The 12,382-nt window shown below is 40.9% G+C and overlaps 1 protein-coding gene across 3 annotated transcripts in view; it reads left to right on the top strand.

Annotated features, from left to right (window-relative positions):
• Positions 1-12,382, top strand: part of LRP5 (LDL receptor related protein 5) — a 271,539-nt gene that overhangs the window by 95,168 nt on the left and 163,989 nt on the right. For all 3 annotated transcript variants that reach the window (XM_019485201.2, XM_014604244.3, XM_019485200.2), the window contains exons 4-5: positions 6,125-6,321; positions 9,200-9,331. In XM_019485201.2, coding sequence (XP_019340746.1) covers positions 6,125-6,321; positions 9,200-9,331 — 329 coding nt within the window. The remainder of the gene's footprint in view (positions 1-6,124; positions 6,322-9,199; positions 9,332-12,382) is intronic.

The following is a 12,382-nucleotide window of genomic DNA, read 5'->3' as shown; positions in this document are numbered from 1 at the left end:
AGCACCCACAGAAGCTCCTTTTCACCCTCCCATCACTACGGGAAGCACATTCTGACATCCCTGTCAAGCAAACGTCTTATGCAGGGTCCCTAGTAGGTCACCAAATTCAGGCCATTTCAGACCAAGGGTGACCGTGAGCTGCATTTTACTGTCCTCACAGAGAATGTTTTGGTAATGTTAATTCAGTTAAAATTAATGAGGCATATCTAACTTGAGCATCCCTTTTAACTCCTGTTGTGGCATTATGGCACAAAGAAGTGTGGTGGTTTAGATTAGCCAACTAGGTCTTCATAGATCGTAGCCAAAACTTTAAACTCTACTCAGAGCTCAGTGTGCAGCCAGCACTGATCTTGGGAGCAAATGTTATCATGCATTCCCAATAAGAAGCCTCTCATTTGGCAAGTGAACTGCTGCATATTCTGTATCAGCTTCAGTCTTAGAATGGTGTCTACCTCCGTGTTGACCACATTACAGCGGTGGTTCCTGCCATCTGGGGTGCCAGAGGCAACCTGAATATGATAATTTAAAAGTATCTTATCCGATCATTCAAGTATCCAACTTTAGTGCCCACGAAATGTTATAATTTGATGCCGGTACCCAAATACCCTGGTAATGAGCCCAGCATGTTGGAAGTAAATCCTTTTTGTTTGTTCTTTTTGTAAATTGAGGATGACTTCTACCTTCCCCTCCTCCCCCGACCCAAAAGAAACATGGCCTATTAACACTGTTAAAGTTTTCCCCTTTACATATGCTTCACGTGTGTACAAGACTTGGTGCATCTGTTGTGCTAAATTTTAAACTATGTGCACTTGTGGTGGTTTTATATGAGGAGTCCTAAGTATTCCAAATTCTATCATCTGACTTGAAGTTCCTAGTTCTACAGCCCAATTTGAGATGCTGAACTCATGGCACCCAATCCAAAATAATCTGTCCTGGGGGAATTAGCTGAGGAGTGTTAGAATGTAACAGAACCTGATATCAAATTGGTGACATGTCTGAAGGCTGCTATCCCTATGTGAGAACAAGCCCCTAAGGCAAAATGGAAATCACAGCAACATCTGTACCATGCAGATGATCTGTATATTTTAGATACTTAAAATTTCCTCTTCTGAAACTAATTACTTGACTTGATAAAAATTCAGAGATATTTTGGATTATGCATCTCCATACCAGTATAATGCAAAATAAAACGTACTCTATATCTTACACTAACTCTACTCCAAAGTGCCTCAGTTTTCAGTTGTTTAAAATAGGGATCATGTTACTGACTCCCTTTGTATTCTTTTGCATTGACTCACTTTTGAGTTCTACTGAGAATAAGTATTTAAAATTGTTACCTGCTGGAGTTATGCTGTGACTAAGTAATAATCAGAGATCCTGGTTTTTCCTGATATAAAATCAGAAATTCTCTAATAATAATGCCAAAATCTGTGATTAAAATTAAAGGCCCCCCCTGGCCCGGCTTGTGCCTCTCATTCCCCCACCACAGCCTTACTGGTGCTCCTTACCACCACCCCCCACTCCCCACCCCAACCACAGCTCCTGCTCCTGTGGCATAAGGTACCTGCCAGAGGGGGCCTCCAGCTTCCAGGGGTATAAATCCAGGTCCACATCCCCCTGCCCCTGCTCCCCCCTGCTGCAGCGGGGGTGGCTGGCTCTCCATCGTGGCACGGACTCCCGAGGGGAGCAGGGGGGACCCGTGCATGGCTGCTTTGAGGGGCTCAACCCTGTGCCTCTGCCCTCAAAGCAGCCACGCATGCAGGGGGCATGTCGCCAGGACAGTGCGAAGTTCACAGTGGCGAGCGGCTTCTCTGCATGGCCTCACTGTTCCCTGCCATGCTGGGTTGCACCCATCAGACTGAAGGCCCTGGGGGAGGGCAGCTGAGCAGAAGAAGCCCACACCTGCAGCCTATGCCTGCCCCATGCACAGATCTGGAGGGCGTGGGGCACCATGGCGGGGAGCCATCACCCGCTCTCCCAGATGAGCTGCCCAGGGCCCCGTCCCGCTCCCCGCTGGGGCCCTGCAGCTGCGCGTTGTGGCCCCAGGCCCCAAGTCCCATGCACTACCTGGCTGGGCAGCAGCCCTAGCCCCAGCCTTGCCCAGCTCCCTCCTTCCCTACTTACATGCAGGAGCTGCTCTCCAGGCTGCCTAGAGCCATGTGCCAGTCCATGCACGTGGCACCGCCCTCCTCCTGCTCCCTTCTAGCACCATGCAGGCTGGAACTCTGCCAACCTGCAGGGAGCTTATTGCAAAACTGCAAATCCGCAGGTTTTTTTGGTAAAAATGAGAAATCCAGGTTTGCCTATGGTAAAAGGTAAAATCCGCTGTTTACTCTGTTTTTCCGTGGGGAACAGAAAACCGGATCCCTGGTAATGATAGATAAAAAGTCAAGGCAAGTCGGAAAACGTTTTTGGATGTGGCATAAGGTACCAACCAAAGACTTTTTGTCGATTTCACAATTTTAATAAAACATTTCTTATAACAATAGGTATGTCAGGAATTTATATACAGTTTAACAAAACCTCAGCCTTTTAAATTTTTTTAAGGTAGTTTAGATATTTCAGATTTTTGAGTCTGATACTCTAGTTCTCTTGCACAGGGAATTCCCATTGTCTTCACTCTCAGTCATGTATGTGTAAGGGTATATAGACAGTAATTTATAAGTAGGATTTAATTAATATCCTGTGAAGAGAGGAAGCGAGAGAATTCAGAAGGGAGCAAGTTTTTCCTGAATGTTCAAATCTCACTTGTCCTGCATACTTTCTTATCTGGTATTTGGGAGCCTGAATACACCCCAGATGTCAGATGCTTCCAGTACAGCGTATACTGCTGGAAAATCCTTGAGCCTGTGCAGTTCAATGAGTCTTTGGCTATTGTACAGTGTAACAGAGGTAGCTTCAGAATTTGTTTGCTTAATGGGAGTTCTATTATACCATAGAAGCAATTTAACTCCCTTCTTATAACAGCATACCTCTTGTGTTATTAATCAAGGTCCTTGGGTACTGATTTTAATCTTTACATGGTGCAACTTTAATAGGATTTTTGTTTATTTTTTCCCAACTCACTAATCAATGTTGATGTTCAGAAACCTGTAAAGTGAAATACTTTGGCACTTGATAATGAAGTAGGTTTATAGTGCAGTTCAAATCTGGAAATAACTTTACAATCACAATTGAAATAAAAACTAGGCTTCTTCATGCTTGAATGTCTATTCTTTTTTAACAGAGCCAGATAAATCATACCTAAAACTTTTCAACAAATAAATCCTTCAATACCACAAATCCTTTCTGTCTCCCCTCGGGCTCTGTCACTTTAGAATTCAAATAAACCAGAAATTTGCGTTCTCTATAGTGGATTAAAATTACTGGAGCAATCTGTTTATGTGTTAGTAAGCTTGAGTTTGAAAGTAAGTCAGCTGGAACTCTTTCAAAAGTTCCAAAGCATGTAATTAAGTGAGGGGGGGGGACGGGACCTGATGTGTAAGAGAGATGGAAATAATAAAAGCAAGGACAGTTAATAGTTAGAAACAAAGACTCCAAGACTAGAAAGTCACATAAATTCACCCATCACTTTTATTAGGAAAGGCACGCAAGCCAGGAGATGGGAAAGAAAGTTAAAGATACTGAAGATGAGTTCTTATTTTTTCGTTTGGTCATTTATTACTTTGAGCAATCATCTGGATGTTCCCAGGCCCAGATTTTTGAAAGCAGCCTTAACTCTATCTCCAAACTGCACAAACAAGAATTTGTACGTGGTCAGCTTTGAATGTACATATGCAAATAATTATTTGCATATGTAAATCTGGAAGGCGTCTGCTTGGTGTATGTGCATAAAAATGATCTATGCATCTGTCAATAGATGTACGTGAAAAACTTGCGGGTGTTATTTTTCAGGTCAGTTATGACAATATTGCACCATGTTGATAAAATTAAAATAACATTATCTTCAGTCCGTGTTACCCTTTCTTCCTACTTTCTTCTTTCTCCATAAGAGGAGTGAAAATGAAGTCTGCTTAATAGTTACAAGAAAGTATTTTATTTTTTGCTTCCCTTCCTTGGGGATATTGTCATTTCTATGAACTTTCAAAGTCTTTGAATGCATATAGCCAACCCTTTGATGTGGAAGATGTATTTTTTTCCTTGTTTGAACAGAGCATTTGTTTCTAGTGTGAAAAAACAAATAAGATTGTTTTAACAAACTAAAAAATTGTCATACTTGCTTTCACTAACTATTAAAATGTCTCATTGCCTCAAATTGCTTTGAACTGCACCAGGTTATTGTCCTGTGCATAATCTTTAGAATCCCCTGTACAAAAGCTTGTTGTGAAATTACATTCAATGACTGCTTATCCTAAATGATAGTGACACACTTCCAAAAAATGTGATTTTAAAGAGGGAATATATCTTATTGTAATGTTTGATTTATAATGTTGGACCTGATATAAAGAATAATAGAAAATAACATGGAATCAATCCAACAAGTGACAAACTAACTGCAGTGTACAGAAAAGCACTGTAGAATGAAAAAGTCAATTGCAAATGAGATCCAGTTCCTGCAGTGCAAAACTACATGTAGTTTTGTATGCCTGCCTTTGTGGAGAGCCAAGTGGAGGTGAATGAGGTTTTGAAAAGGAATGGGGGTTCTGGTTCAGACCCATTGAAAACTTGCAAAGTTTCATGAAAAAGTAAATGATTACATCTCTGTTGGAGGCATGAGCATGTGCATTATATCTAATTAAAGATTAAAAGTCCTCAAAACCTGTTGCTCAAGGCCACTCCAGGTTCCAGTTGCCCCATAACATACAGAGGGGGAAAAAGGCATACAGAACTCTGATAGCTGTTGTTACTGGAAATGGCTTAACAGCAATGCCGCATGAAAAATTTTATTCTCAGGGACATAGTTCTATTTAGGAGGAGAATAAGAAATTCCTGAAGCTCTGTTAGATTGTTCTGTTAAATTTTTAAACATACTGGTTGATTTCTCCTTTGGATCCCACTGCAAATGTGGATATTTGATTTATTAAATACGTGCCTCCATTAGCACCCCAGAATATCATGCAGGAAGTAGGCCTTGACTCATGTGGTTCCGTGTATGTCAATCAAAAAAAAATTGTTGTTGAGATGTAATAAACGATACTTGAGGTGGAAGTTACGTTGTGAGATAACTTAAAAAAAGGAAATGTCTATGCTTTTGCTTCAGTCACTTCAGTATGATGCAGAAAATGTTGGCTCCATAAAGAGACAAAAGAGCTGAAATCGTATGGGACAAACCTGGACAAAGATACCAGACATATGAGTGGACAAAATAACTAGCATTTTAATGAGGAGAAGTTCTGTAGTCTGTGTTCCATCTTGGAGACGGTCATAATCAGCCATTTGTTTGCTTGCATTAAAGAACATTGGTGTGGCCTTCCAAGGGTCAGTTTGTAGCTGAATTGGATATCTTGTTGCTATGAAACACAGTATATTTGTTTCCTGATTGTCTGGCAGATTCCCAGTTTGACAGCTATGAAGCAGTTGAAGAAAGTCTAACTTTACATTTCTAAATTCTGTAAAGCTTTCTTACACACATGTGTAAGGTGTTCTCTGTTATGGAATCTGACTATATTTACATAGCATACATTGTAGTTTCTAAAATATATATGCATGCTTAAATGGAAGCAAATGGCTGCTCTTTACATTTGTGCTTGCTTTGTGCACAGTTTGATATTAGTCTTTCTAAGATTTTTGGAAATGTCTTTCCCTTCCTTCTCTCCCACAGTAAACATGGTTAAAATGAGATGAATGTCTTCTTGGGGTGGAGCTGGAAAAAAACAAACGGATGAAAGATCAACAGTTGTGGCTGTTTATAAAGCGCAAGAGTTTGTGTGAATTTATTTAGAACTGAAACGAAAGGTTCTCCATGAAATATTTTATGAAAATATTCCACCTACTTCAAGAGCACATCAGTTGTATATATCCACCCTGGCTTAATTTCTCTGGATTTTCCCAGAAAGTATTCATCAGTTGTACCTTCAGATAATTTCACTGAACTGTGGGCAAATTGTTTTATTTCAAAATCCTACTTCTGTGGTGATTTAGAGAATGTATGTATGCTAATGTTTGTCCTCTTTCATAAATCTAGGCAAAAGGTTGTTGAAGGTAGTCTCACTCATCCGTTTGCGCTGACCTTGTCTGGGGACACGCTGTATTGGACAGATTGGCAGACTCGCTCCATTCATGCCTGTAACAAAAGGACTGGAGAAAAAAGGAGAGAAATATTGAGTGCACTTTACTCCCCAATGGACATCCAGGTCTTGAGTCCAGAGCGACAGCCATACTGTACGTTTCACATTGTCCTGAAATTCCTTTATATACTATATAAGTGTTGTGGTTTGTTTTTTTGTGAAGCAAAAATGTTAATTGGAGAAACATTTAGTCTGAATGAGGTCTGGCAGCTCTAAAGAAGCCTAAGAAAAGTTAGGTGCCAAACTCAGTGGAACTGATTCTGTTTTGTTACATATGTTCTTAAATATCTTAAATACCCTTCTAGAATTGGGCCCTGTGAAAGAGAAATGTCACCAGCAAGGTAGGTCATGGTAATGTCAACTTGTCAGCACAGAAGCTAATCAATGATCTGGGCCCAGTCCATCAGGACTTGGTAATTCCTACTGACTTCATTCAGTTCAGTGAAAGAAGCATATTATTCAGCCCATCATGCTCTTAACATTAAGAACCTTAAAAGGGAGCCTATGTTTGAGGTCACATCAGTGGCTAGTGCCAAAGAGCAGCTATGATAGAAATTACTTTTAACTTCTGGCATCATAGCCCCCTGGATTGAATGTGGAACTGAAGGAGAGCTCCCCAGGTTCTAATCCTCTTCTAGGTCTTGCTAGGTAGTTTTGGACAGACTGCTTTTTACTCCTTGTTATCCCCACCATAAAAGAGGGTTAAGCTTAATTTAATTTACTGCAGAAAAATCTTAGGAGAATAAATTGGTATAATAGGATCTGCAAAGGAAAAGTCCAAAACTTTTGGTTTTGCTCCTTTGATGTTTAAGTAAAACTCACTATCTTATTCTCCTGCTTTAAACTTGTTTCAAACATGACTACTGCTTTAGCAGTTTCTAAAACATTTTGGCTGGCTGGTGTGAGGATGACCAACCGGAATTAGATAACATGTTTTGGAAAATGCTTACTTCCATTCATACTGACTGACCAAGGAGCCTGTCTGTTCTAACTATTCTAACATTTCCCACTCACTACTAGTCAGTATAATGGTGTTTGAGAGTGCTAATATAGACAGGCCTCCAAATAGCCCCCAAGTTGTTAAAAATCCCTGGTGTTAAGTGAGGCTTGTCTAAATTTTTTATCTTACATTAAGTGCCTAACATATACAGAACCTTTTTGGTGAGACCACTATACTTATTTAATGCTATGGCCAATTCACATTTTTGACCAGGTATTTGGAGGTAAATAAAATATCTTTTTATGCTTAATATGTAATTTAAAAACAATAAGATAAAGCACTGTAGTCCTCATGGTAAAAAAAAAAAATAAAATTGAAATCAGTGGGCATATCATGCAGAATATTATACTTACTGCTACCATATCAGTATCAGTAGGACCATGCTCCAGGGTCTGTATGTCTGTGTGCGTGTTCTGAGAATGGTAGTTGCAGGGAGCCTGTGGGGAGGAGGTGAGAGTGATACAGAGGATACAGATTGAATCAGAGCAGAGCAGAAATATGTGTGTAATTCAGCCCTGGGGATAAGTATCATGTCTCACTCAGCAGAAGCTCTGCCTTTTGGGTTTGCTCTTTAATTTAACCAAACTGTAAGGCTTGTTTCCTGAAGGCAGCACTGTTTTTTGTGGGGTTTTTTTAAAGGAAAGTTTAGGTTGGCAGTAAACAGGCTTCAAGTAAATAACAGGAATTTGGTATCTGTTTAGTTGAGAAACAGGTGCAAGATTTCAATGGAGGTTGTCAGGTATGTGCTGTACCACAGCTTGTCCCGGAGCTCCAGATGGGAGTGTGGTGTGTGTGCTGGATTCTTGTCATTTCTCTTAGCTGAGGGAATGTCCCACTCTTGGGTCATAGTATTTCTAGGCCAGTAGCAAGGAAAACATGGTACTTGGGGAAAGAGCATCTGCTGAAAATCATTCAGATGCCATTGACTTCACTAGGATCAAGTTCAGATGCCTCCTCCTCATGATTTTTCTTTCTTGTGGCTCTCAGTGGAAGGCAGTACACACACATACACAGCAAGCCATCCCAGGTTTTTATTAATAGTCCTTTAAAAAAACCAAAACAAACCCCCCATTTAATTGGATTGGGGATTAAACTGTACATAGTTACAATACATATATGTGGTGTGGAGTTTGGGTAGTCAGGGAAAGCTTGCAATCCATCAAATGTGTCAGTATTCTCAGGGATGATTTAATTGAGTAGTTTCTTCCCTCGTAGTCTTGCTTTTTCCTATTTCAAATGTATTGCATTTGCATTTTCAAAACTGATTTTAAAAAGAGGTAGGAGGAAAAAGGGGAAGACATTTTTAGTCCTTTCTCTGAAAAGTGAAAGAGTTAATTTTTGCTCTGTTCTTCCTTCTCCTCCTTTCCTCCCATGAATCACATACATGGAAATCCTAGAATGTTAAACCTTTAGAAGCTGTAGTATCCAATGTAATAAACTCCCTTTCCCTCCCCAATAAAAACTAGTGATTTTCTTGTTGCTTGGTAGCAGAAGAATGTTGTCTTTGGCTAGATCTACACTGTGGGAGCTGCTGCCACTTTAAGAAGGATGCCTATGTTATCACAGCCAGGCTCCTCGGTATAGATGTTTGGCTGCTCCCAGAACCACCCCAGCTTCCCCCATCAGCAGAAAACACCTTCATCTAGTATTGGGATGTTGTGGGGATGTGGTAACATAGACAAGGGCCAACTAGTGATTTGAGGAGTCTCAAGTTTTTAGTGCCCAGCCTGAGGTGCATCAAAGAAGGCGTGAGCATCTGTCCTCTGAGGATTGGGCCCTTTTTAATGCACCTCAAGTCGAGCACCCAAGATCACTAGCCACTTCTGAAAACTCTTATCTTTTCGGTTGGTGACAAATAGGCAGGAGTGGTGATCTCCTTCTTGGGAGGGGATTGCAGGAGGTAATATTTGAGTGGGACTTGCAGCTTTAGAAATAAAAAAAAGTAAATGTTGGTTCTCTTGATTTCTTGAAGTTCATACTCCCTGTGAAGAAAAAAATGGCGGCTGCTCCCACCTGTGCCTTCTGTCTCCCAGAGACCCCTTCTACAGTTGTGCCTGTCCCACTGGAGTGCAGCTGGAACATGATGGCAAGACTTGTAAAGCAGGTAAGGGTCTCTTAGCTAGTGCTGATTCTGTTGAAAGGCAAAAATTTGTTTTTGCTATTTAGGCACACAGATGTAAAGTAAAGATGCTGAAGATAAGTTGTCATGATTTCATAGCCAACTTGGTTGGCACAGTCAATGTATACTTGGAGAAACAACTACACTGGTCATTAAAATCCCCACAAACCTCTCCTACCCATCTAAGTCTGTATCAAGAGAAGCCAGCTAACCCCATAACTTTTGGTATTTTTAAAAAGAAGTTTGATATATTTTGGTTAAGACACTGAACTGCTAATTTGGAAAATTGGGCATAGTTTCTAGCTCTGCTACAAATCTACTGTGTGATCTTAGGCATATCTTTGAGTTTAAAAGTTTCCTAAAATGTGGGGCCTGCTCCCTTATCTGGAAACAGAGGATGTGAAGGATGAATCAACAGGACATGGACAAGACTCTTGTGTTCTTCACTGGGTCAGCTTTTTTAAAAGACTGTTTTCAAATTTAGGATTGTATAGAAATGCTTGAAAGCATTACAACAGTGTCTGCTTGCACTAGCAGAGATCCTGAAATGCAAACTGTGAGGAGTGAACTATCTCATTAATCTTGGTGGGAACTATCTCATACCATTGGTCCTTTAAATGTCCATGTTTGTAACCATTTCACTGCTCATCAGAGCATGGAAGGAGGGAGAAGATCACCTCTGGAAATTGTACACAATCTACTCTGAAGCCAACTTTGCACTACAAAGCTTTGCTGGTATAGCTATGCTGGCTAGGAGCATGGGGGAAAAAGGTAAACACAACTGCTATCATTGCAAATTAGTTAAAACTTGTGGTGTTGGTGTAGTGATGCCAACAGAAGAATGCTTTGGTTAGTGTAGCTTTTGTTCTGGGGGTGGTGTGGCTAGCAGAAAAACTCCTTGTCAGCATATGTCGCACCTTGCTGGAATCTTTATTCCCATAACTATTGCTCCATGGCAGCTCTTTGACAGTAGACTGGCTCTGGATGACTGAAGGTTTTCAGATGGCTGCTTAAGTGTTGAATTATCCAAGATATCTAGGTTGGCCTATTATAACACATGGCGGGGAGGCATGACTAGCTTAATTTTCCTGGGGAGGGGAGGAGTTCAACTTGGAAAAGTCTGGGAAATACTTGATTTCTCTCAGTCTCACCTCTCAGAAGTGCTGTGTGCCCGTATATTTAGCTGTTGTCAATGAGAGCTGCAACAACACAGCACCTCTCAAAATCCACCTTTGGGCTTAAATTTTTCCTCTTGTAGAACAGAAACAGCAATATGTTTCTGCTTTGCAGCTGTGTTGGAAATCAAGGCATTAATGTTTAAGATACTGTGGTGATCCTGCCCATAGAAGTACCCACATTGGTAGGCTGTGTTGCGTCTGTCTTTTAACTGCATCTGCTGTGGATGAATGAGTATGATTTTCCTTTGGTTTCTGCTAGTTCTAGAGATGTAGAAATATTTGTTGTAATTCATTCTATTGGTTTGGGCCATAGTTCTTAGGTGATGATCCACTGACTTTTGGTCCACAGAGCACCTTCCAGTTGCCTGTGAGGTTTGCTCTTGTCTTGTTTTACACATCATTCTTCAGTGGGACTTAAATGCATATTTAAGCACCTTTGTGAAGCATGTATATATATATATTAGAAGGAACCCATTGAAGAACTGTCTTCTCTTTTTCTGTCTGGTCAATGGTACCCATAGACTGTTGTTTATTCCTGCCTATTACTGATGTAGTAGAGGGTCAGCTCAGCCATTATGCTTGGGCTGCATTCCAAAGAGGGTGCTTGCATAACATGTTTAGGACACTGATATGCCAGTATACTTGCTTAAAGCCAGATCTTTGTGGCTAAGTACAGACATTTGGGGAGGTTAAATCAAGTTAAAAATGTCCGCCTGACTTAAACTTAGCTCGTCCCAGTGCCAACCTTACTCTTACAGACCAGGTCTCAGTGACCAGCAATTAGTCTAAACCTGTAACTGTACAGAAGTGCCATGCATACAAACCAGTCTAACAGCTAAAGAACCAGGTTCTATGTAGTATCAAACTTATTAAGTTTAGGTCAAACTGGTGCATGGAACTTCTGTACAATTTCCCTGTGCAGTCCTGGGGTGGGAAAACCCAGGCACTGGCCCCAGCCTGGGTGCTGCTTTCCCTCCCCCCCAGCCCTCTCAACTCCCATCCCATGAGCCATTCCAGGTGCAGCTGCTCTTATCACTGTTCACTACCACCAGAGCTGAGCATGTAAGTCCCGGTGTGGGGAGGGATGGGGGTGTAGGCTCACTTGGGGGGATCCCACTCCACCTGCAGGTTGCACCTGTCCCCCATCCCCTGGTGGACCTGCAATCCCCTTCAGCTTGCTTGACTCCCCAACACCCTACTAGCCTGCCCATCCTGATTTACCTGATATTGGACAGCCATTTTGATCTGATTTAAACTCCTCCTAATGCCCCTGAATATCTGTACTTAGCTTGTGTGGCCATGTGTTGTGTTGCTGCTGATCCAGCAGGTCACTCACAAATTCAGTTAATTAAAATGGAGTGATCCATACAGAAAAATGCCAAATTAAAAATTAATCTAGTAAATCTGTTTCTCTGCTACTGAAGATGAATGGTGTCTCTTCTTCCCTCTGTGCTGACTCTTTATGGAGAGATGCGTGAGGTAGTTATGCTAGGACATTTTTCTCATTGGGCTGAGTTTGTGTTTTCATGCATTAGGTTCAATTTTGGAAAATGTAAATGCAAGGCTTTGTCCTAGGAGGCTTGTGAAGTTTGTTCTTCTAGGTAATTTGGATGAGAGGAAATAAATCTAGTATCTCAGATGGTAGTTCCCTACTATTAAGAAACTGGAATTCCTCCCTGCACTTCTTCTAAAGTGTTAATTCTGATATGACACAGTTGAGGATTACTTAGCTTCTACTTTAGTTATTGTCCTCCTATCATCGATAACTGTATAACTGTAGGTGCATATTTCAGGTTGGTAATTTGGAACTTATACAATGTATTGGAAAAGTTTTATTTTTTTTATTAATCAGGAAATT

The sequence above is a fragment of the Alligator mississippiensis genome, chromosome 2, assembly GCF_030867095.1.
Source record: "Alligator mississippiensis isolate rAllMis1 chromosome 2, rAllMis1, whole genome shotgun sequence".
Lineage (NCBI taxonomy): Eukaryota > Metazoa > Chordata > Crocodylia > Alligatoridae > Alligator > Alligator mississippiensis.
This window is presented reverse-complemented; position numbering and strand designations above follow the sequence as displayed.